This window comes from Sphaerodactylus townsendi, linkage group LG05 (genome assembly GCF_021028975.2).
Source record: "Sphaerodactylus townsendi isolate TG3544 linkage group LG05, MPM_Stown_v2.3, whole genome shotgun sequence".
Taxonomy (NCBI): domain Eukaryota; kingdom Metazoa; phylum Chordata; class Lepidosauria; order Squamata; family Sphaerodactylidae; genus Sphaerodactylus; species Sphaerodactylus townsendi.
This window is the reverse complement of record NC_059429.1, coordinates 11,955,397-11,978,999: the sequence shown is the minus strand read 5'-3', so window position 1 is coordinate 11,978,999 and position 23,603 is coordinate 11,955,397. Positions and strand designations below refer to the sequence as shown.

General features: G+C 66.6%; 1 protein-coding gene across 1 annotated transcript in view; it reads right to left on the bottom strand.

The window, feature by feature from the left end:
- The window catches only part of LOC125433268 (mucin-16-like), a 56,883-nt gene extending 37,357 nt beyond the window's left edge, over positions 1-19,526 (bottom strand). The window contains exons 1-2 of the mRNA XM_048497769.1: positions 19,207-19,526; positions 16,006-16,370 (exon numbers count right to left, since the gene is read on the bottom strand). Coding sequence (XP_048353726.1) covers positions 16,006-16,370; positions 19,207-19,297 — 456 coding nt within the window. The 5' untranslated portion in view covers positions 19,298-19,526. The remainder of the gene's footprint in view (positions 1-16,005; positions 16,371-19,206) is intronic.
- Positions 19,527-23,603: the final 4,077 nt, after the last annotated feature.

The following is a 23,603-nucleotide window of genomic DNA, read 5'->3' as shown; positions in this document are numbered from 1 at the left end:
CCTGTTTATTTTCGTCATTTCTATTAAAATTATTTTCGGGGGAGGGGGGGAATCTTTGAAAGTTCAAGTGCACAAGCGATGGGGAATCACAGCACAAGCCACTGAAGCATCGAAGCATCTATTTCACGTAGACTTTTTTAAAAAACAGGAAAAAACACACAAAATGTGGGTAGGAATCTTTTTGAGGGGGTGAGTGCGGACAAATGCGGGGGGCGGGGGGGTGGAAAACATTTTGCAAAATGTTTGGGTGACCTGCGTGGAAAAAGCCGTTATCTGTTTTCTCATACCCAGTTTCCATCACAAATTACCTGTATTTTGCATTGTTAACGCACACAGGAACCTGTGACGCTGCCATCTACTGACTCAGACTGTCAGTTCATCAAAGTCCACGTGGTCTTCTCAGACTGGCATAAGAAATTGAGAACATAAGAACTAGCCTGCTGGATCAGGCCAGAGTCCATCTAGTCCAGCACTCTGCTACTCGCAGTGGCCCACCAGGTGCCTTTGGGAGCTCACGTGCAGGAGGTGAAAGCAATGGCCTTCTGCTGCTGCTGCTGCTGCTCCTGAGCACCTGGTCTTCTAAGGCCTTTGCAATCTCAGATCAAGGAGAATCAAGATTGGTAGCCATAGATCGACTTCTCCTCCATAAATCTGTCCAAGCCCTTTTTAAAGCTATCCAGGTTAGTGGCCATCACCACCTCCTGTGGCAGCATATTCCAAACACCAATCACACGTTGCGTGAAGAAGTGTTTCCTTTTATTAGTCCTAATTCTTCCCCCCAGCATTTTCAATGGATGCCCCCTGGTTCTAGTATTGTGAGAAAGAGAGAAAAATTTCTCTCTGTCAACATTTTCTACCCCATGCATAATTTTATAGACTTCAATCATATCCCCCCTCAGTCGTCTCCTCTCCAAACTAAAGAGTCCCAAAGGCTGCAGCCTCTCCTCATAAGGAAGGTGCTCCAGTCCCTCAATCATCCTCGTTGCCCTTCTCTGCACTTTTTCTATCTCTTCGATATCCTTTTTAAGATGTGGCGACCAGAACTGAACACAGTACTCCAAGTGCGGTCGCACCACGGCTTTATATAAGGGCATGACTATCCTTGCAGTTTTAGTATCAACTCCTTTCCTAATTATCCCCAGCACAGAGTTGGCCTTTTTCACAGCTGCTGTCCAGAATCTCAGGTGAAGTTTTTTCACATCATCTGTAACTTGGTACTTTTATCTGGAGTTGACAGGAACTGAACCTACGACCTTCGGCATGCCAAGCAGATGCTGTGCTGCTGAGCCACGGCTCCTTCCCTTAGCCATACACCAATACACCAGCATTATCCAGGAGGGCCCATCAACATCTCCGGCTGGTGCACCAGCTCCTCTTTTGGCGGGACCAGGATGACCTGGCCATAGCTATCCATGCTCTGGTAACCATCAGATCAGATTAATGTAACACGCTATATGGGGGGCTGCCTTTAAGGATGGACGGGAAACTCAAGCTGGTACAGAATAGCTCATCTACTGACTGGTGCTTTCCAGCGGGATCACTTCACCCCTATTCTGAGGAGTCTGCACTAGATACCGGGCTCAATGCAAAGGAACTGGGTTTGATTCCCAGCTCTGCCACCTGAGCTGTGGAGGCTTATCTGGGGAATTCAGATGAGCCTGTACACTCCCACACATGCCAGTTGGGTGACCTTGGGCTAGTCACGGCTTCTCGGAGCTCTCTCAGCCCCACCTACCTCACAGGGTGTTTGTTGTGGGGGGGAAAGGGCAAGGAGATTGTAAGCCCCTTTGAGTCTCCAGCAGGAGAGAAAGGGCGGTATAAATCCAAACTCTTCTTCTTCTTCAAAGTCCTGATGCTAACCTATAAAGCCCTATACGGCTTTGGTCCTTGGTACCTGTGGGAGTGCATCTGCCCATATATACCTGCCCAGGTGCTGACATTGGAGGGGAAGACCCACCTAGATGTCCCATACCCTTCACAGGTAAGAGGGGGGGGGGGTAGGGGCAGCCCAGAGGGTCTTCTCTACAGTGGTCCCTAAACTGTGAAATGCACTCCCTCCAGAGATTTGCCACGTGCCACTCTCTTGGAATTCTGGTGCCAGGCAAAGACCATCCTCTTCACTCGGCTGACTCCCCCCCCCCCCAACTGGGAGGGACCCCCTGATGTATCCATACATTCCTCCCTTTTTTGTGGGTGCTTGGGGTGGGTGTTGGAGATTGTATATTGCTTTAGGGTTTTAAGTCGGGGGTTTAGTGTGATTTTGCCATTGTTGCGCAGGAGCAGCAGTGGCATAGGAGGTTAAGATCTCGTGTATCTAATCTGGAGGAACCGGGTTTGATTCCCAGCTCTGCCGCTTGAGCTGTGGAGCTGTACACTCCCACACACGCCAGCTGGGTGACCTAGTCACAGCTCTTTGGAGCTCTCTCAGCCCCACCTACCTCACAGGGTGTTTGTTGTGAGGGGGGAAGGGCAAGGAGATTGTAAGCCCCTTTGAGTCTCCTTACAGGAGAGAAAGGGGGGATATAACTCCAAACTCTTCTTCTCTTCTTCTTGTATGAGATTTTTATGGCTATTATTGCAGCCTGCCCTGATACCATGGTAAAAGGCACAGAACAAATGCAAACAAACAGATAAATAATATTATGCCTGTAACAGATTTGCACTGGATGTATACATTGGATGTAAAACTCCCATGATTTTTTAATTTTTATTTTATTTTATTAAACTTATAGGCTGCCTTATCCCCGAAGGGCTCAAGGCGGCTCACAATTTGAAGCCCAATCGCATAAGCAAGAAGGAAATGTTGCTAGTTCCATATCTGTGCGATATATTGGTGTGCATTTGATCTCCCCCATCCTTATTGAAACAACAAAAACCATTCATCACACGTATATCCTAACAAATGGTTCCAGGTCAGATAGTGAGGATCAAAGGCACGTATGAAAACTATTAAGTGCTATAAAACAGGGATCATTTGCTTGCTTCCAAAACACACAAGTGAGGTTGTAGAGAATTGGGGGGGGGGGGGGGTTGGGGGAGTGGAGGATTCCCCGAAGGATGAAAGAGGAAGAAAACCAAGAACATCTGAAAACTGGCAGCTGTTTAACGTTCTCAATCGATTGAAACGTTCCATCCCCGCCAATGGAAATGCTTGATCAAAGTCTTCCACCAGCGATCGATTTAAACCAGGGCAGAAATCCCATCGGACTTTAAAGTCTTGTACTGTATATCAACTGTTCAAAGCCAGAGGGAGGAGTGGCAGGAATTCTTGGCCCGCTCTTACGCTGGGCGGGAAGACCAATTTCCTTCCTGTTGTAGGATTCACGCTGCGTTGGCCACAGCCGGCTCCTGGCCCCTTCCAATGTGCTTGAAAGAAAACTGAACTAAACCCCCGGTGCTTAGCTGTTGGGTGGAATTTGCTTTCTGGCTTGGGGGAAGGCGCCCCCCTCCCAAAAATATTCTGGCTCAGAGCCTGACAGCTGTTGAAAAGTTCCAATTTTTTTTTAAAAAAATCATTCTCTGGGTTTTTCTTAAATTTTGAAGAAGAAGAAGAAGAAGAAGAGTTTGAATTTATATCCCCCCCTTTCTCTCCTGCAGGAGACTCAAAGGGGCTTACAATCTCCTTGCCCTTCCCCCCTCACAACAAACCCCCTGTGAGGTGGGTGGGGCTGAGAGAGCTCCGTAGAGCTGTGACTAGCCCAAGGTCACCCAGCTGGCGTGTGTGGGAACGTACAGGCTAATCTGAATTCCACAGCTCAGGTGGCAGAGCTGGGAATCAAACCCGGTTCCTCCAGATTAGATACAGGAGCTCTTAACCTCCTACGCCACTGCTGCTCTTTTGCAAAGAAAAATATCATTTTCAGTAGAAACGTCAATAAACAGTGAAACGGGGCCTGGAGAGATGGTTCGGAAAGTCTTGTCTTGCCTGTGCTTTCTCCTCTTCTCCACATCGCCACCTACCTCTTAGATCATTCTTCTGTCCTGGTTGCGCTATCTTTCTTTTCTCAGAAAAAAAAGCAAACTTTCCACTGAAACCAAATGTATGCAGGTTCTCCACAGTCTTTGAAACTTTCCCGTCCTGAGTCACAGCTGCGATGGCACCGATAAAGAGCAGCGGGACTTCCAGCTATTTTTAAACGTATACATTCCATTATTTACGAGTGATGCGTTTCTACGTTCTATGTCCTGCCGCAGTAAATCCAGTGGTGGGATCCAAAAATTTTAGTAACAGGTTCCCATGGCGGTGGGATTCAAACTGTGGCGTAGCGCCAATGGGGCTGGGCGGGGCATGGGGGGGGGGGGGGTGTGGGGGGGGGGGGGGGGGGGGGCGGTGGGGGGGGGGGGGGTGGGGGGGGGGGGGGGGGGGGGGGGGGGGGGGGGGGGGGGGCGGGGGTTGTGGGGGGCGGGGGGGGTGGGGGGGGGGGGGGGTGGGGGGGGGGGGGGGTGGGGGGGGGGGGGGGTGGGGGGGGGGGGGGGTTGGGGGGGGGGGGGTGGGGGGGGGGGGGGGTGGGGGGTGGGGGGGGTGAGGGCGGGGTGGGGGGGTGGGTGGGGGGGGGTGTGGGGGGGGGGGGGGGTGGGGGGGGAGTGGGGGTAGGGGGGGGGGGGGGAGGGGGGGGTCGGGAGGGGGGGTGGGGGGAGGGGGGGGTGGGGGGGGGGGGGGGTGGGGGGGGGGGGGGGTGGGGGGGGGGGGGGGTGGGGGGGGGGGGGGGTGGGGGGGGGGGGGGGTGGGGGGGGGGGGGGGTGGGGGGGGGGGGGGGTGGGGGGGGGGGGGGGTGGGGGGGGGGGGGGGTGGGGGGGGGGGGGGGTGGGGGGGGGGGGGGGTGGGGGGGGGGGGGGGTGGGGGGGGGGGGGGGTGGGGGGGGGGGGGGGTGGGGGGGGGGGGGGGTGGGGGGGGGGGGGGGTGGGGGGGGGGGGGGGTGGGGGGGGGGGGGGGTGGGGGGGGGGGGGGGTGGGGGGGGGGGGGGGTGGGGGGGGGGGGGGGTGGGGGGGGGGGGGGGTGGGGGGGGGGGGGGGTGGGGGGGGGGGGGGGTGGGGGGGGGGGGGGGTGGGGGGGGGGGGGGGTGGGGGGGGGGGGGGGTGGGGGGGGGGGGGGGTGGGGGGGGGGGGGGGTGGGGGGGGGGGGGGGTGGGGGGGGGGGGGGGTGGGGGGGGGGGGGGGTGGGGGGGGGGGGGGGTGGGGGGGGGGGGGGGTGGGGGGGGGGGGGGGTGGGGGGGGGGGGGGGTGGGGGGGGGGGGGGGTGGGGGGGGGGGGGGGTGGGGGGGGGGGGGGGTGGGGGGGGGGGGGGGTGGGGGGGGGGGGGGGTGGGGGGGGGGGGGGGTGGGGGGGGGGGGGGGTGGGGGGGGGGGGGGGTGGGGGGGGGGGGGGGTGGGGGGGGGGGGGGGTGGGGGGGGGGGGGGGTGGGGGGGGGGGGGGGTGGGGGGGGGGGGGGGTGGGGGGGGGGGGGGGTGGGGGGGGGGGGGGGTGGGGGGGGGGGGGGGTGGGGGGGGGGGGGGGTGGGGGGGGGGGGGGGTGGGGGGGGGGGGGGGTGGGGGGGGGGGGGGGTGGGGGGGGGGGGGGGTGGGGGGGGGGGGGGGTGGGGGGGGGGGGGGGTGGGGGGGGGGGGGGGTGGGGGGGGGGGGGGGTGGGGGGGGGGGGGGGTGGGGGGGGGGGGGGGTGGGGGGGGGGGGGGGTGGGGGGGGGGGGGGGTGGGGGGGGGGGGGGGTGGGGGGGGGGGGGGGTGGGGGGGGGGGGGGGTGGGGGGGGGGGGGGGTGGGGGGGGGGGGGGGTGGGGGGGGGGGGGGGTGGGGGGGGGGGGGGGTGGGGGGGGGGGGGGGTGGGGGGGGGGGGGGGTGGGGGGGGGGGGGGGTGGGGGGGGGGGGGGGTGGGGGGGGGGGGGGGTGGGGGGGGGGGGGGGTGGGGGGGGGGGGGGGTGGGGGGGGGGGGGGGTGGGGGGGGGGGGGGGTGGGGGGGGGGGGGGGTGGGGGGGGGGGGGGGTGGGGGGGGGGGGGGGTGGGGGGGGGGGGGGGTGGGGGGGGGGGGGGGTGGGGGGGGGGGGGGGTGGGGGGGGGGGGGGGTGGGGGGGGGGGGGGGTGGGGGGGGGGGGGGGTGGGGGGGGGGGGGGGTGGGGGGGGGGGGGGGTGGGGGGGGGGGGGGGTGGGGGGGGGGGGGGGTGGGGGGGGGGGGGGGTGGGGGGGGGGGGGGGTGGGGGGGGGGGGGGGTGGGGGGGGGGGGGGGTGGGGGGGGGGGGGGGTGGGGGGGGGGGGGGGTGGGGGGGGGGGGGGGTGGGGGGGGGGGGGGGTGGGGGGGGGGGGGGGTGGGGGGGGGGGGGGGTGGGGGGGGGGGGGGGTGGGGGGGGGGGGGGGTGGGGGGGGGGGGGGGTGGGGGGGGGGGGGGGTGGGGGGGGGGGGGGGTGGGGGGGGGGGGGGGTGGGGGGGGGGGGGGGTGGGGGGGGGGGGGGGTGGGGGGGGGGGGGGGTGGGGGGGGGGGGGGGTGGGGGGGGGGGGGGGTGGGGGGGGGGGGGGGTGGGGGGGGGGGGGGGTGGGGGGGGGGGGGGGTGGGGGGGGGGGGGGGTGGGGGGGGGGGGGGGTGGGGGGGGGGGGGGGTGGGGGGGGGGGGGGGTGGGGGGGGGGGGGGGTGGGGGGGGGGGGGGGTGGGGGGGGGGGGGGGTGGGGGGGGGGGGGGGTGGGGGGGGGGGGGGGTGGGGGGGGGGGGGGGTGGGGGGGGGGGGGGGTGGGGGGGGGGGGGGGTGGGGGGGGGGGGGGGTGGGGGGGGGGGGGGGTGGGGGGGGGGGGGGGTGGGGGGGGGGGGGGGTGGGGGGGGGGGGGGGTGGGGGGGGGGGGGGGTGGGGGGGGGGGGGGGTGGGGGGGGGGGGGGGTGGGGGGGGGGGGGGGTGGGGGGGGGGGGGGGTGGGGGGGGGGGGGGGTGGGGGGGGGGGGGGGTGGGGGGGGGGGGGGGTGGGGGGGGGGGGGGGTGGGGGGGGGGGGGGGTGGGGGGGGGGGGGGGTGGGGGGGGGGGGGGGTGGGGGGGGGGGGGGGTGGGGGGGGGGGGGGGTGGGGGGGGGGGGGGGTGGGGGGGGGGGGGGGTGGGGGGGGGGGGGGGTGGGGGGGGGGGGGGGTGGGGGGGGGGGGGGGTGGGGGGGGGGGGGGGTGGGGGGGGGGGGGGGTGGGGGGGGGGGGGGGTGGGGGGGGGGGGGGGTGGGGGGGGGGGGGGGTGGGGGGGGGGGGGGGTGGGGGGGGGGGGGGGTGGGGGGGGGGGGGGGTGGGGGGGGGGGGGGGTGGGGGGGGGGGGGGGTGGGGGGGGGGGGGGGTGGGGGGGGGGGGGGGTGGGGGGGGGGGGGGGTGGGGGGGGGGGGGGGTGGGGGGGGGGGGGGGTGGGGGGGGGGGGGGGTGGGGGGGGGGGGGGGTGGGGGGGGGGGGGGGTGGGGGGGGGGGGGGGTGGGGGGGGGGGGGGGTGGGGGGGGGGGGGGGTGGGGGGGGGGGGGGGTGGGGGGGGGGGGGGGTGGGGGGGGGGGGGGGTGGGGGGGGGGGGGGGTGGGGGGGGGGGGGGGTGGGGGGGGGGGGGGGTGGGGGGGGGGGGGGGTGGGGGGGGGGGGGGGTGGGGGGGGGGGGGGGTGGGGGGGGGGGGGGGTGGGGGGGGGGGGGGGTGGGGGGGGGGGGGGGTGGGGGGGGGGGGGGGTGGGGGGGGGGGGGGGTGGGGGGGGGGGGGGGTGGGGGGGGGGGGGGGTGGGGGGGGGGGGGGGTGGGGGGGGGGGGGGGTGGGGGGGGGGGGGGGTGGGGGGGGGGGGGGGTGGGGGGGGGGGGGGGTGGGGGGGGGGGGGGGTGGGGGGGGGGGGGGGTGGGGGGGGGGGGGGGTGGGGGGGGGGGGGGGTGGGGGGGGGGGGGGGTGGGGGGGGGGGGGGGTGGGGGGGGGGGGGGGTGGGGGGGGGGGGGGGTGGGGGGGGGGGGGGGTGGGGGGGGGGGGGGGTGGGGGGGGGGGGGGGTGGGGGGGGGGGGGGGTGGGGGGGGGGGGGGGTGGGGGGGGGGGGGGGTGGGGGGGGGGGGGGGTGGGGGGGGGGGGGGGTGGGGGGGGGGGGGGGTGGGGGGGGGGGGGGGTGGGGGGGGGGGGGGGTGGGGGGGGGGGGGGGTGGGGGGGGGGGGGGGTGGGGGGGGGGGGGGGTGGGGGGGGGGGGGGGTGGGGGGGGGGGGGGGTGGGGGGGGGGGGGGGTGGGGGGGGGGGGGGGTGGGGGGGGGGGGGGGTGGGGGGGGGGGGGGGTGGGGGGGGGGGGGGGTGGGGGGGGGGGGGGGTGGGGGGGGGGGGGGGTGGGGGGGGGGGGGGGTGGGGGGGGGGGGGGGTGGGGGGGGGGGGGGGTGGGGGGGGGGGGGGGTGGGGGGGGGGGGGGGTGGGGGGGGGGGGGGGTGGGGGGGGGGGGGGGTGGGGGGGGGGGGGGGTGGGGGGGGGGGGGGGTGGGGGGGGGGGGGGGTGGGGGGGGGGGGGGGTGGGGGGGGGGGGGGGTGGGGGGGGGGGGGGGTGGGGGGGGGGGGGGGTGGGGGGGGGGGGGGGTGGGGGGGGGGGGGGGTGGGGGGGGGGGGGGGTGGGGGGGGGGGGGGGTGGGGGGGGGGGGGGGTGGGGGGGGGGGGGGGTGGGGGGGGGGGGGGGTGGGGGGGGGGGGGGGTGGGGGGGGGGGGGGGTGGGGGGGGGGGGGGGTGGGGGGGGGGGGGGGTGGGGGGGGGGGGGGGTGGGGGGGGGGGGGGGTGGGGGGGGGGGGGGGTGGGGGGGGGGGGGGGTGGGGGGGGGGGGGGGTGGGGGGGGGGGGGGGTGGGGGGGGGGGGGGGTGGGGGGGGGGGGGGGTGGGGGGGGGGGGGGGTGGGGGGGGGGGGGGGTGGGGGGGGGGGGGGGTGGGGGGGGGGGGGGGTGGGGGGGGGGGGGGGTGGGGGGGGGGGGGGGTGGGGGGGGGGGGGGGTGGGGGGGGGGGGGGGTGGGGGGGGGGGGGGGTGGGGGGGGGGGGGGGTGGGGGGGGGGGGGGGTGGGGGGGGGGGGGGGTGGGGGGGGGGGGGGGTGGGGGGGGGGGGGGGTGGGGGGGGGGGGGGGTGGGGGGGGGGGGGGGTGGGGGGGGGGGGGGGTGGGGGGGGGGGGGGGTGGGGGGGGGGGGGGGTGGGGGGGGGGGGGGGTGGGGGGGGGGGGGGGTGGGGGGGGGGGGGGGTGGGGGGGGGGGGGGGTGGGGGGGGGGGGGGGTGGGGGGGGGGGGGGGTGGGGGGGGGGGGGGGTGGGGGGGGGGGGGGGTGGGGGGGGGGGGGGGTGGGGGGGGGGGGGGGTGGGGGGGGGGGGGGGTGGGGGGGGGGGGGGGTGGGGGGGGGGGGGGGTGGGGGGGGGGGGGGGTGGGGGGGGGGGGGGGTGGGGGGGGGGGGGGGTGGGGGGGGGGGGGGGTGGGGGGGGGGGGGGGTGGGGGGGGGGGGGGGTGGGGGGGGGGGGGGGTGGGGGGGGGGGGGGGTGGGGGGGGGGGGGGGTGGGGGGGGGGGGGGGTGGGGGGGGGGGGGGGTGGGGGGGGGGGGGGGTGGGGGGGGGGGGGGGTGGGGGGGGGGGGGGGTGGGGGGGGGGGGGGGTGGGGGGGGGGGGGGGTGGGGGGGGGGGGGGGTGGGGGGGGGGGGGGGTGGGGGGGGGGGGGGGTGGGGGGGGGGGGGGGTGGGGGGGGGGGGGGGTGGGGGGGGGGGGGGGTGGGGGGGGGGGGGGGTGGGGGGGGGGGGGGGTGGGGGGGGGGGGGGGTGGGGGGGGGGGGGGGTGGGGGGGGGGGGGGGTGGGGGGGGGGGGGGGTGGGGGGGGGGGGGGGTGGGGGGGGGGGGGGGTGGGGGGGGGGGGGGGTGGGGGGGGGGGGGGGTGGGGGGGGGGGGGGGTGGGGGGGGGGGGGGGTGGGGGGGGGGGGGGGTGGGGGGGGGGGGGGGTGGGGGGGGGGGGGGGTGGGGGGGGGGGGGGGTGGGGGGGGGGGGGGGTGGGGGGGGGGGGGGGTGGGGGGGGGGGGGGGTGGGGGGGGGGGGGGGTGGGGGGGGGGGGGGGTGGGGGGGGGGGGGGGTGGGGGGGGGGGGGGGTGGGGGGGGGGGGGGGTGGGGGGGGGGGGGGGTGGGGGGGGGGGGGGGTGGGGGGGGGGGGGGGTGGGGGGGGGGGGGGGTGGGGGGGGGGGGGGGTGGGGGGGGGGGGGGGTGGGGGGGGGGGGGGGTGGGGGGGGGGGGGGGTGGGGGGGGGGGGGGGTGGGGGGGGGGGGGGGTGGGGGGGGGGGGGGGTGGGGGGGGGGGGGGGTGGGGGGGGGGGGGGGTGGGGGGGGGGGGGGGTGGGGGGGGGGGGGGGTGGGGGGGGGGGGGGGTGGGGGGGGGGGGGGGTGGGGGGGGGGGGGGGTGGGGGGGGGGGGGGGTGGGGGGGGGGGGGGGTGGGGGGGGGGGGGGGTGGGGGGGGGGGGGGGTGGGGGGGGGGGGGGGTGGGGGGGGGGGGGGGTGGGGGGGGGGGGGGGTGGGGGGGGGGGGGGGTGGGGGGGGGGGGGGGTGGGGGGGGGGGGGGGTGGGGGGGGGGGGGGGTGGGGGGGGGGGGGGGTGGGGGGGGGGGGGGGTGGGGGGGGGGGGGGGTGGGGGGGGGGGGGGGTGGGGGGGGGGGGGGGTGGGGGGGGGGGGGGGTGGGGGGGGGGGGGGGTGGGGGGGGGGGGGGGTGGGGGGGGGGGGGGGTGGGGGGGGGGGGGGGTGGGGGGGGGGGGGGGTGGGGGGGGGGGGGGGTGGGGGGGGGGGGGGGTGGGGGGGGGGGGGGGTGGGGGGGGGGGGGGGTGGGGGGGGGGGGGGGTGGGGGGGGGGGGGGGTGGGGGGGGGGGGGGGTGGGGGGGGGGGGGGGTGGGGGGGGGGGGGGGTGGGGGGGGGGGGGGGTGGGGGGGGGGGGGGGTGGGGGGGGGGGGGGGTGGGGGGGGGGGGGGGTGGGGGGGGGGGGGGGTGGGGGGGGGGGGGGGTGGGGGGGGGGGGGGGTGGGGGGGGGGGGGGGTGGGGGGGGGGGGGGGTGGGGGGGGGGGGGGGTGGGGGGGGGGGGGGGTGGGGGGGGGGGGGGGTGGGGGGGGGGGGGGGTGGGGGGGGGGGGGGGTGGGGGGGGGGGGGGGTGGGGGGGGGGGGGGGTGGGGGGGGGGGGGGGTGGGGGGGGGGGGGGGTGGGGGGGGGGGGGGGTGGGGGGGGGGGGGGGTGGGGGGGGGGGGGGGTGGGGGGGGGGGGGGGTGGGGGGGGGGGGGGGTGGGGGGGGGGGGGGGTGGGGGGGGGGGGGGGTGGGGGGGGGGGGGGGTGGGGGGGGGGGGGGGTGGGGGGGGGGGGGGGTGGGGGGGGGGGGGGGTGGGGGGGGGGGGGGGTGGGGGGGGGGGGGGGTGGGGGGGGGGGGGGGTGGGGGGGGGGGGGGGTGGGGGGGGGGGGGGGTGGGGGGGGGGGGGGGTGGGGGGGGGGGGGGGTGGGGGGGGGGGGGGGTGGGGGGGGGGGGGGGTGGGGGGGGGGGGGGGTGGGGGGGGGGGGGGGTGGGGGGGGGGGGGGGTGGGGGGGGGGGGGGGTGGGGGGGGGGGGGGGTGGGGGGGGGGGGGGGTGGGGGGGGGGGGGGGTGGGGGGGGGGGGGGGTGGGGGGGGGGGGGGGTGGGGGGGGGGGGGGGTGGGGGGGGGGGGGGGTGGGGGGGGGGGGGGGTGGGGGGGGGGGGGGGTGGGGGGGGGGGGGGGTGGGGGGGGGGGGGGGTGGGGGGGGGGGGGGGTGGGGGGGGGGGGGGGTGGGGGGGGGGGGGGGTGGGGGGGGGGGGGGGTGGGGGGGGGGGGGGGTGGGGGGGGGGGGGGGTGGGGGGGGGGGGGGGTGGGGGGGGGGGGGGGTGGGGGGGGGGGGGGGTGGGGGGGGGGGGGGGTGGGGGGGGGGGGGGGTGGGGGGGGGGGGGGGTGGGGGGGGGGGGGGGTGGGGGGGGGGGGGGGTGGGGGGGGGGGGGGGTGGGGGGGGGGGGGGGTGGGGGGGGGGGGGGGTGGGGGGGGGGGGGGGTGGGGGGGGGGGGGGGTGGGGGGGGGGGGGGGTGGGGGGGGGGGGGGGTGGGGGGGGGGGGGGGTGGGGGGGGGGGGGGGTGGGGGGGGGGGGGGGTGGGGGGGGGGGGGGGTGGGGGGGGGGGGGGGTGGGGGGGGGGGGGGGTGGGGGGGGGGGGGGGTGGGGGGGGGGGGGGGTGGGGGGGGGGGGGGGTGGGGGGGGGGGGGGGTGGGGGGGGGGGGGGGTGGGGGGGGGGGGGGGTGGGGGGGGGGGGGGGTGGGGGGGGGGGGGGGTGGGGGGGGGGGGGGGTGGGGGGGGGGGGGGGTGGGGGGGGGGGGGGGTGGGGGGGGGGGGGGGTGGGGGGGGGGGGGGGTGGGGGGGGGGGGGGGTGGGGGGGGGGGGGGGTGGGGGGGGGGGGGGGTGGGGGGGGGGGGGGGTGGGGGGGGGGGGGGGTGGGGGGGGGGGGGGGTGGGGGGGGGGGGGGGTGGGGGGGGGGGGGGGTGGGGGGGGGGGGGGGTGGGGGGGGGGGGGGGTGGGGGGGGGGGGGGGTGGGGGGGGGGGGGGGTGGGGGGGGGGGGGGGTGGGGGGGGGGGGGGGTGGGGGGGGGGGGGGGTGGGGGGGGGGGGGGGTGGGGGGGGGGGGGGGTGGGGGGGGGGGGGGGTGGGGGGGGGGGGGGGTGGGGGGGGGGGGGGGTGGGGGGGGGGGGGGGTGGGGGGGGGGGGGGGTGGGGGGGGGGGGGGGTGGGGGGGGGGGGGGGTGGGGGGGGGGGGGGGTGGGGGGGGGGGGGGGTGGGGGGGGGGGGGGGTGGGGGGGGGGGGGGGTGGGGGGGGGGGGGGGTGGGGGGGGGGGGGGGTGGGGGGGGGGGGGGGTGGGGGGGGGGGGGGGTGGGGGGGGGGGGGGGTGGGGGGGGGGGGGGGTGGGGGGGGGGGGGGGTGGGGGGGGGGGGGGGTGGGGGGGGGGGGGGGTGGGGGGGGGGGGGGGTGGGGGGGGGGGGGGGTGGGGGGGGGGGGGGGTGGGGGGGGGGGGGGGTGGGGGGGGGGGGGGGTGGGGGGGGGGGGGGGTGGGGGGGGGGGGGGGTGGGGGGGGGGGGGGGTGGGGGGGGGGGGGGGTGGGGGGGGGGGGGGGTGGGGGGGGGGGGGGGTGGGGGGGGGGGGGGGTGGGGGGGGGGGGGGGTGGGGGGGGGGGGGGGTGGGGGGGGGGGGGGGTGGGGGGGGGGGGGGGTGGGGGGGGGGGGGGGTGGGGGGGGGGGGGGGTGGGGGGGGGGGGGGGTGGGGGGGGGGGGGGGTGGGGGGGGGGGGGGGTGGGGGGGGGGGGGGGTGGGGGGGGGGGGGGGTGGGGGGGGGGGGGGGTGGGGGGGGGGGGGGGTGGGGGGGGGGGGGGGTGGGGGGGGGGGGGGGTGGGGGGGGGGGGGGGTGGGGGGGGGGGGGGGTGGGGGGGGGGGGGGGTGGGGGGGGGGGGGGGTGGGGGGGGGGGGGGGTGGGGGGGGGGGGGGGTGGGGGGGGGGGGGGGTGGGGGGGGGGGGGGGTGGGGGGGGGGGGGGGTGGGGGGGGGGGGGGGTGGGGGGGGGGGGGGGTGGGGGGGGGGGGGGGTGGGGGGGGGGGGGGGTGGGGGGGGGGGGGGGTGGGGGGGGGGGGGGGTGGGGGGGGGGGGGGGTGGGGGGGGGGGGGGGTGGGGGGGGGGGGGGGTGGGGGGGGGGGGGGGTGGGGGGGGGGGGGGGTGGGGGGGGGGGGGGGTGGGGGGGGGGGGGGGTGGGGGGGGGGGGGGGTGGGGGGGGGGGGGGGTGGGGGGGGGGGGGGGTGGGGGGGGGGGGGGGTGGGGGGGGGGGGGGGTGGGGGGGGGGGGGGGTGGGGGGGGGGGGGGGTGGGGGGGGGGGGGGGTGGGGGGGGGGGGGGGTGGGGGGGGGGGGGGGTGGGGGGGGGGGGGGGTGGGGGGGGGGGGGGGTGGGGGGGGGGGGGGGTGGGGGGGGGGGGGGGTGGGGGGGGGGGGGGGTGGGGGGGGGGGGGGGTGGGGGGGGGGGGGGGTGGGGGGGGGGGGGGGTGGGGGGGGGGGGGGGTGGGGGGGGGGGGGGGTGGGGGGGGGGGGGGGTGGGGGGGGGGGGGGGTGGGGGGGGGGGGGGGTGGGGGGGGGGGGGGGTGGGGGGGGGGGGGGGTGGGGGGGGGGGGGGGTGGGGGGGGGGGGGGGTGGGGGGGGGGGGGGGTGGGGGGGGGGGGGGGTGGGGGGGGGGGGGGGTGGGGGGGGGGGGGGGTGGGGGGGGGGGGGGGTGGGGGGGGGGGGGGGTGGGGGGGGGGGGGGGTGGGGGGGGGGGGGGGTGGGGGGGGGGGGGGGTGGGGGGGGGGGGGGGTAAGCATGGCCAATTGGCCATGCTGACAGAGGCTGATGGGAATTGTAGTTCCTGAACATCTGGAGAGCCGCAGGTTCCCTACCCCTGATCTATTCAATGCAGGTTGGCCAGTGTAAAAACAATGTTGAAACAAATGCATATATTTTACAGGGGAAAAAATTAACCCAAGGAAACAGAGAATGGTGTGAAAAATTATGAATTGTGGGTTCTTTTTTATAAGTAGAAGCCAAAGAAACGGCTTTCACGTTTAAGTGGAAGGGATGAGAAATCAATTACTGTCCCCAGCAATTTGTTTAATATATTTTCAAAATTTTAGTTTGCTCCTCTTGACCATATATTCTTAGGCTGCTTCCAAAATTAACATTCAGCAACAGTTGTTTTAAAAGTACAAAAACATCAATCCACACCATATTTGCATCAACAAAAGTAAAAAAAATTCTCTTATCAAATGTGCAATCACTCAAAGTGAAGGACAATGGGGAGGGGGAAATTCACACACATCAATCAAAATGCTAGAGAAAGATCTGAAGCCTCAAGAATACAAGATAGGTTCCGGACAAACAGCTATGGGAAAGGTATTCCATATACGCAGCCCCAACACTAAGAAGGCCCTGTTTCTAGTGATTGCCCAACTCACCTATGAGTAGGAGCACACACAGATCAAAGGCTCTGTAGAAGATCTAAATTGTCAAGCAGCACACTCACATTTGAATAAATGATCCTTTTTTAAAAGATTAATCTAACTGGCTATATTGACACTATGATCCCTGATTGGCTGGGATCATAGAATCATACAGTTGGAAGAGGCCACAAAGGCCATCAAGTCCAACCCTCGGCCATGAAGGAATACACAATCAAAGCACCTTTGACATCCAGCTTCAATTCAAAAATCTTCAAAGGAGACTCCACCATACTCCGAGGCAGTGGATTCCACTGTCAAACAGCCCTTACCATCAGGAACTTCTTCCTAATGTTTAGGTGGAATCTCTTTTCTCGTAGTCTGAATCCATTATTCCATGTTCCAGGCCAGTGTTTCCCAACCTTTTCGAGGTCAGGGTACCCTTGACCTCACTCTTCATATCTCACGGTACCCCTGCCGCCACCCTCCACCTTCCCCTCCCATTGCCCCTGCTTACCACACCCCCACCTTCCCCTCCCAGGGTGAAGGGAAGCACTGGGGGGGGGGTGGCTGCTGACCTTGTGGCAGGCCCTGCCCCATGGGCCAGCTCCATGTCCTTGCTGGCGCCGGTGGGAGACACCACAAAAATGAGGGGGGGTAGTGTTGCCGGGGTACCCCTGGGACATGCTCACGGCACCCCAGGGTACCATGGAACCCTGGTTGAGAATGGCTGTTCTAGGCTCTGGAGCAGCAGAAAACAAGCTTGCTCCCTCTTCAACATGACATCCCTTCAAATATTTAAACATGGCTATCATGTCATCCCTTAACCTTTCTTCTCCAGACTAAACATACCTAGCTGCCTATGCCGCTCCTCAAAGCAGATCATGTACGGAAGGAGAAAGTAGAAAGTTCAGTTATAATTTAAAAATGGCACCAAAACAGAAGCGGGTTGGAGCGGAGGGACAAAGAATAAATATTTGAGGGTGAAAATGTAGCACAGTGGTGCTTTCACTGCCAAAAACCACTGGGAGATCTCTACCACATCCTTTCAAAACCTCCCTGCCATAATCCCAAAATAAAACAAGACACTTACCAAACCATTACAGTTACTGATGGCCACTTTCGAGTTCAGATACTGGTCCTGCAAGTGACCCGCATAGTGGCAGTCTTCGTGGAAGTCGTGTTGCTGGTCTATTCCATTCCGTTTCCAGTATTCCACGTGGAAATGTTCCGCGAGAAGGTTGGCCCGCAGGGTCAAGTTGAGCAGAAACTGAATCCTGTGGGCCGAAACTTTGTAAAAGACCTGCTGTTCCGGCGGATCGTAAGGCGAGGCCTCCGGACTGCGCCGAGGCCTCCGTTTCCTTCGGCTTTTCATGTCAAAGGTCAGAAAGTCACCGTTTTGATCCACCCGGACAGGGAAGGCGATTTCATAGTGGTTGAGGCTGGAGAGGAACTCCTCTGTGAGGGGAAAAAACCGAAGGGATATTGGTTAATCATTTCAATTTGAAAATCCGGCTTCTGACATCGGTTTCTTCCTGCTCAGAATGAAATGAAAGCCAAATGCTTTTTTAATTATTTTTTTTAAAAAAGCTAATGGCTAAGTAAAAAGCTGTGGAGTGCTGATTCTTGAATTGAGGAAAAGTCTCTTTAAACAGCAGGCCTGATCTGTGGTTGCCAGACAAGAACACCTCTAACTCCCAAAGTTTTGATAGTGGAGAAAATGAATCTGGATTAAGCTGGGTGGTGGCAGAATAAAGATGCAGCGATGTTCTCGCTGAGGACTGGCAGTTTGAGTCCAGGGCTGGCGGAGTGCCATCTCGTCTGGCACCTACCTGTATTTTCTTTAATTTTTTAACTTCACAGAGAGCACCATGGGCATGCTGCAGCTTTTAGCTTGTTCTGCCTCCTGTATATTACCAATCAAAAGGCGCCATTTTGAGGAGCGCCAGAATGACGCGCGCTGAGGGGGCGCCAGAGAGGCAGCATCGGGGCGGCTGCGTTGTCGCCGCCCCTTTAGTGGGGAGTGCCACGGGACCCCGCACTACTTGGGGAGAGTAGTGCGCAGCAGACAGTAAGTGGGGAAACGACCTTAGTTTTCTGGGCTATCCCTCCTCCCTTTTTTGAAAATTGGGACAACGTTTGCCCTCTTCCAGTCTTGTGGCATGTCTCTCTTCCTCCAAGAGGAAGATGATGGATAAAGACTCGGCAAGCTCTCCAGAAAATACTTTGAGTATCCTTGGGTGCACACCATTTGGCCTAGGGGAAGGCAGATTTCACTGTGAACTTTTCGAGTATCTAAATTATCTATTTCTTTCCTCAGGTGCATACTCTGCTCTTTTGGAATTCTCCCAATTCGCTCTCCACAGAATAGCATCCCCTCAAATAAATATTCTCTCAAGTCAATATCCCACTACTAAAGCCAACACCTGTAATGTTTCTGCTCTTTCTCTATGTGATCCCTTTATGTGTAATCTCTGGAAAGGCACTTCTCTAAATGCCACTACTAGCAGTTACGATACTGACTAGACACCACAGGCCTAGCTTCCGGGTTTGGGAAAGTGCTGGGGTGAGTCCCTTGGCGCCGGTGCTTGTGCCAGTCTATGCATCAGTGGTGGTATGGATGCAGTGGTGGGATCCAAAAATTTTAGTAACAGGTTCCCATGGTGGTGGGATTCAAACAGTGGCGTAGCGCCAATGGGGCTGGGCCAGGCACAACGGGGGCGTGGCTGGGCATTCCGGGGGCGGAGCATTAATAATGTCTCTGTTACTGTAAAAAACTCTTACTATAAAAAAAGTTCCTAATTTCCAGCTGGTATCTTTCTGTCCATAATTTAAATTCATTAAAGCAAGTCCAATCGTCTACTGCCAACAGAAACAACTACTTCTCCTCTAATTGACTGCCTGTCAAATACTTCATACTTTCAAATACTTCATTTTGTTTCTAGAAATCAAAAGAAGGAGACTTTCCTTAAACAAGGAACTTTACCATATTACTAAACCATGTTTTTAAAACAGGGAGAATTATCCTGTTTTCTACCTTCGCTAACCAGCCACATAGGAAACAACAGGACTTTATGATTTTTGGACCTAATGGAACTTCTAACGGAAAAGCAGACCCAATTAGTAACCCCCTCTCGGCACACACAAATAATTAGTAACCCACTCTCAGGAACTGGTGAGAACCTGCTGGATCCCACCTCTGCATGGATGCCAGCACACATCCGATGTCACTTCTGCCCCCTCCCCTTTGGATTGCACAGTTAGTTGGACCCAAAGAATAGAATAGCTAAGTTGTATGTGGTAGATTGACAGAACAGTCAGCACGTGGGGCAGCGCTGAGGTAAAAGGGGACCCTTCACTCCAAAATAAACAGTTTTTTTTTAAAAAAAATGCATTAGAGTTTATTTTTAAATGTAACAGTGTAACAGTTCCTATATGGCTAATAAGTTTATTGATTTTGGATAGATACTTAAGCATAGCAATTCCTTAAACAGACCTGACCAAAACGGCTCATTTTCTCACTGGCCACTTGGGCCAATAACTTCCTCACAGCTTAACTTCCCAGCTTGCCGTTTAGGCTAATCACTTCCAGACAGACTTTTTCTTTTTCTTTACGTGCCACTTAGGCTAATAATTTCCACACAGAACCAGATTTCTCTCCAAGAACTCTACGGAACCACAGGCAAGCTCCTTTGAGCACACTACCCAGCACTCCCTCTCACACAAAAAATGTATCTGAAGAAAACAGTCAACTCCACCCACTAGGCTATGCTACCATTCCATCACAACACGCTTCAATCACCCATCCAGCCCGCATCCTTACTATGTGCGTATGTAAAGTGCCATCAAGTAGCTACCAATTTATTGCAACTCTGCAGAGTTTTTAATGCGAGCGACTATCACACATGATTTACCATCACCTTCCTCTGCAAAACAACCCTGGCATTGCTTGATAACACCCCATCCAATTGCTAACCAGGGCTGACCCTGCTTAGCTTCCGAGATCTGGCAAGTCTGGGCAATCCGGTCAGGCCTACATTTCAGATCACAGCAACACAGTTTAAATCTCCACTTTAACACCCAGAAATAAAACACACACAACCGTAGTCAGTGGCGTAGCGCCAATGGGATGGGGGGCATAACACCCTGGGCGCGTGCTGCGGCGGGGGTGTGGCCGGGGCGTTCCGGGTCAGATGCGCTGCAGCAGGGGCGCAGGACGCGCGCACACCCCGGGCGCAGTTTCCCCTTGCTCCACCCCTGACAGTAGTTACACAGCCGCACTCTCCAACGGTACCTTGTGACTGGAACGTGCAGCCAGGGAAGTTGCCTATCACCATGGCAGAGACGAGAACCCAGGTCAAAAGCCTCCAGGCTGTTGCCATCATGAGTGGCAATGCTTCTTGCTTCGTGGGCTGCTCTGGACGTGGTTGAGAGGACCTGCCCCACCATTTCTCTCTCTAAGCCACCACTTATTCTAAGAGAGGCGTCCCGGGTTTCCCGGCGGCCATCGCCAGCCACTCGGTGTGCTCCTGAAGACGGTGACGGTGGTGCAGACGTCGTGGTACGTGGAAGCAGGCCCTCGTTCCTCAGCATGTGATGGTGCGCAGCAACATTGCACTGTCAAAGAGAAAGGGGAAAGGACACGGATAAGAGAGTACTCCTGGGAGACGGAGTCTGCCTGGAAGCCCAACCGTGCAAGAAGGAACACTGCAAGTGCGAACTCTCTCCACAAGTGGGGTGCTCCAGCCTGCTTCTCCAGCAGTAGTGTGGCCATGCCAGTGGCGGAGGGCCAAGGGGACGAGGGGGGTGCGTCGTGCACCGGGCGCATGCCTGGGGGTGCGGAAAATCACCCCGGCACCTCCCCCTTTCCCCGCACCCCCCACAGCCCCCCCCGTGGCACACGCCCCCCGCCCCCCTTCCCACACTTACCCACGTTCCTTTTCTATTTCTAGTACTTTTTGAGGCTGAAAAAAGCGGCCTCTTCACAGTTCAGGCTAAAAACTGCCTGAGGAACTACAGTTCCCAGGAGACCTTGGGGCTCACAAGGTCTCCTGGGAAGTATAGTTCATCAGGCAGTTTTTTCCCTGAACTGTGAAGAGGCCGCCTTTTCAGTCTCAAAAAGTACTAGAAATAGAAAAGGAACGTAGGTAAGTGTGGGAAGGGGGGCGGGGGGCGCCGCGGGGGGGGGGGGCAATGGGAGAGGGCGGAAAAAACACACTGCGCACCGGGCGCAGTTTGGCCCATGCCTCTGGGCCATGCTGCTCAGACACACAGGAGCATGGATAGCTGCAGGCTTTTATAGACTCTTCCTCCTCTTCTTCCTGCACATTTGTGTCCACATGGACTTTCCTAATCTAGAACTCTGTTTATGTATATGAAGACTGCCACCAAAGACTTTATATGTGCAACAATGGAGAGATAATAAGTTACCAGCAAAAGAGGACTGGATCCTGAAAGTTACAGAATATTCAGCAATGGTGAAGTTGATGACACTACTAGGAGACAATAATTTGAACAATGTTTTTTAGAAAACTGGAAGCCTTTTATCTTTGGAAAGCTTGTTCAAATAGAGAAGTACTGGCAGGGTATGAAATCTAAAGGAAACAGTAGCTTGTAACCACTAGAATATACTTAAGAAATAACTACTGAATTAACGTCTTAACTATATATGCATGAACCTGAAGATAACTTTTGATCAAAGATGAGATAGATGGAAGTCAATGTATGATGTGTAGTGGGTTGTGTTTTTTTCTGTTCGTCTGTTTTACATGTGAGAATATAAAAAAATATATTAAAAACAAAATTGTGGCCACATTTCCTTCACCCAGCTGCAACTCTGCTCTTCCCCCAATACAGCCATTTCCCCTCTTCCTTCATATCCTATTGGTCAGAACAGAGTGTAGCTTTCTCAGACTCTTACAAATGGCCACGCGACATGTGCCCATGAATGGGGAAACCATCCACATTCTAGTACACACCAACACACCATCTGGTTTCCTATGACGGCCTTTAGGTGCCCCAATGGCATAGAGGTCAAAGTCTCCCTTCGGGTAATTGGTATCAAAATATTTTCCATCACTAATGGCCCACATCGGGCCTTGGTTCATTTCGACACACAAAACAAACATAAACAGAAAACATAGACATTCACATTCATACAATTTGGATGACGTTTACCATCTAAATTTACATATTTTTGAGTTATATTACTGACAGCCCAGTCCGGGGGCGTGGGGGGTGTTTCCTGCTGCGCCGGTCCTTGGGCGGGAAACGAATACACGCAGGTGCAGGCTGCCACACACGCCGGTGCACTTCCTGCTAGACTGCTTCAAGTTCTGCGCGCTACTGCTGAGAGGAGGGGCGTAACTAAGGCCAAAATCACATGGCAAAACCACCAATTAGTAACCCCCTCTCGGCACACACAAATAATTAGTAACCTACTCTCGGGAATTTGTGAGAACCTGCTGGATCCCACCTCTGGTCGTCTCTCACCCAGGGTTTAGGACCAGGACAGCGGTGCCTCGGCCGTCAGACTTATGCTTCCTGAAAGCTTTCCAGTGATGGAATTTTTTTTTGCATTTTTTAATATTTCAAAGAAATATTTGGATTTATTACTGACATAACACTATCAGCATAACTTTTCATTTTATACTCTTGTCTTTTTTTATTCCAGAGATCTTTACATCTTGCCTAATTTTTGTACCTAGTACCCTGTTTCCCCGAATATAAGACATCCCCGGAAAATAAGACGTAGTAGAGGTTTTGCTGAAGTGCGAAATATAAGGCATCCCCCAAAAGTAAGACGTAGCAAAGTTTTTGTTTGGAAGCATACCCGACGAACAGAACATAGAAAAATAAGACACCCCCTGAAAATAAGACATAGCGCATCTTTGGGAGCAAAAATTAATATAAGACACTGTCTTATTTTCGGGAAAACACGGTATTACCGTTGCCAGAATAAATAGTATCAGTGATACTGGACATCCTTGATGTGTTCCTTTTAATATTTCAGTTTTTTTCAGCTAAAGATCCTGGCTTGCTGTTTTGCATAAATACTTTGCATTCAGTTTAAAAATTCTGACCCACAATTCATATTTTGTACGACTTTCATTAAAAATGTTGTTCAAAGCTTTCTCTGCATCTAAAGACATAAATGCCATTTTCCCTCTCCTTTTGAGTTTTCAATTGCATTCAATAAATATCTCAGAATATATTTCATATATCTCTCTGGGATGAATCCCATTTGATCCTCATGGGTGAAGTCTGTAATACATTTTCTTTGTCTTTTGAGGCATGATTGTTAGAGGATTTCATAATCTCGTCAGGAGACCGGTTATCTATATGGTTGTGGTGATAATGCATCATTCACTTCTTGATGTTTTAAAGTTATATTCACTTCTTGCCAAGTTGCTGTGATATTCTTTCTCTCTTGTATTTCATTCCTTATTGCTAATATTTCTTCAAAGCATTTATAATAAGTTGCAGCCAGACCATCTGGTCGAGGTGCCTCGTCCTTCTCAAACTATATTTTTACCCCATGATTAATTTCTTGTGTCTTTATTACTTGGTTGAGAATTCTTCAGTTGGTACTTCAGTTGAATATTTCTCCTCACCATCTACACATGTAGATTTTTTTTTTAAGTTCAATTTTCCCCCTTGTATTTCGTGCTCTGCATGAACTACGCGATTTCTTTTCTTGAGCCAAGGTATCTGGCTGCAGCTGGTTCTTGACAATTTCAGCCAAAGATCTTTCACGCCATGTGGTCCTCTGAACTGGAGATGGCAGGGGTTGAACCAGATACCTTCTGCACACCAAGCAAATGCTCTACACTGAGCCATGGCCTCTCTCCTCTCTGCCTCTATGACCGTCTCTAAATTGCCTTTTAAAGTAAGCTGACCAGTCATCCCGCTTTTGGCGGGACAGTCCCGCCTTCGCACAATTTGTCCCGCGTGTTCCTTCCTGCCCTGTCACAGGGGAAACGGCAGCGCCCCAGAAGGCTGTGCGCTCCTGCGGCCGCGCGCACATGCGCATGCAGCCTCAGGAGCACTGTCTTCTGGGGCACTGCCGTTTCGGCGGGAAACGGCAGCCCCCCAGAAGGCAGTGTGCTCCTGTGGCTGCGCGCGCACAGCCGCCTACCCCCGTCCCGGGTTCACAAGGTGACCATCTGGTCACCTTATTTTAAAGGCATTTAAGCTATTGTCCACGGCTACGTCCTGTGGCATTGGCCCTTTCCGCACTGCGGAAATAAAATGTCCTGCAGACATTTTTAAAAGGTCCGTTTTGACTTTTTATGTTTGCTCTGTGTGGAGAACTCAAGCACTGCCAGTCAGAACGTTTCTTTTTTTCCCGCCTGGTGGCCAACAGAACTCTTGTCAGTTTCATAGTTGTGCCTGCCATTTTGTGCGCTGCTGAGGAGATTCTTCTGCCTCCACCATTTGGTGAAGGTGTCCTGTGGAGGTTTCCTCTGCGTGCAGATCATCCGCGTGCAATTTCACTGTAAAAAGTACATGAATAAAGTTTGTTTTCCCTGGCTATCTGTGCACATGTCGTTTTTCCTTTTCCTGTTTTCAGGGGTACGTCTGAGAAGCTACACTGTCACAAATATACACATATTACAGACTCTCATGTTGTGTCGTCATAACATGGCAGACATCCCCTTCCTTTGCAGAAAAGGAAAAACGAATTGTGTG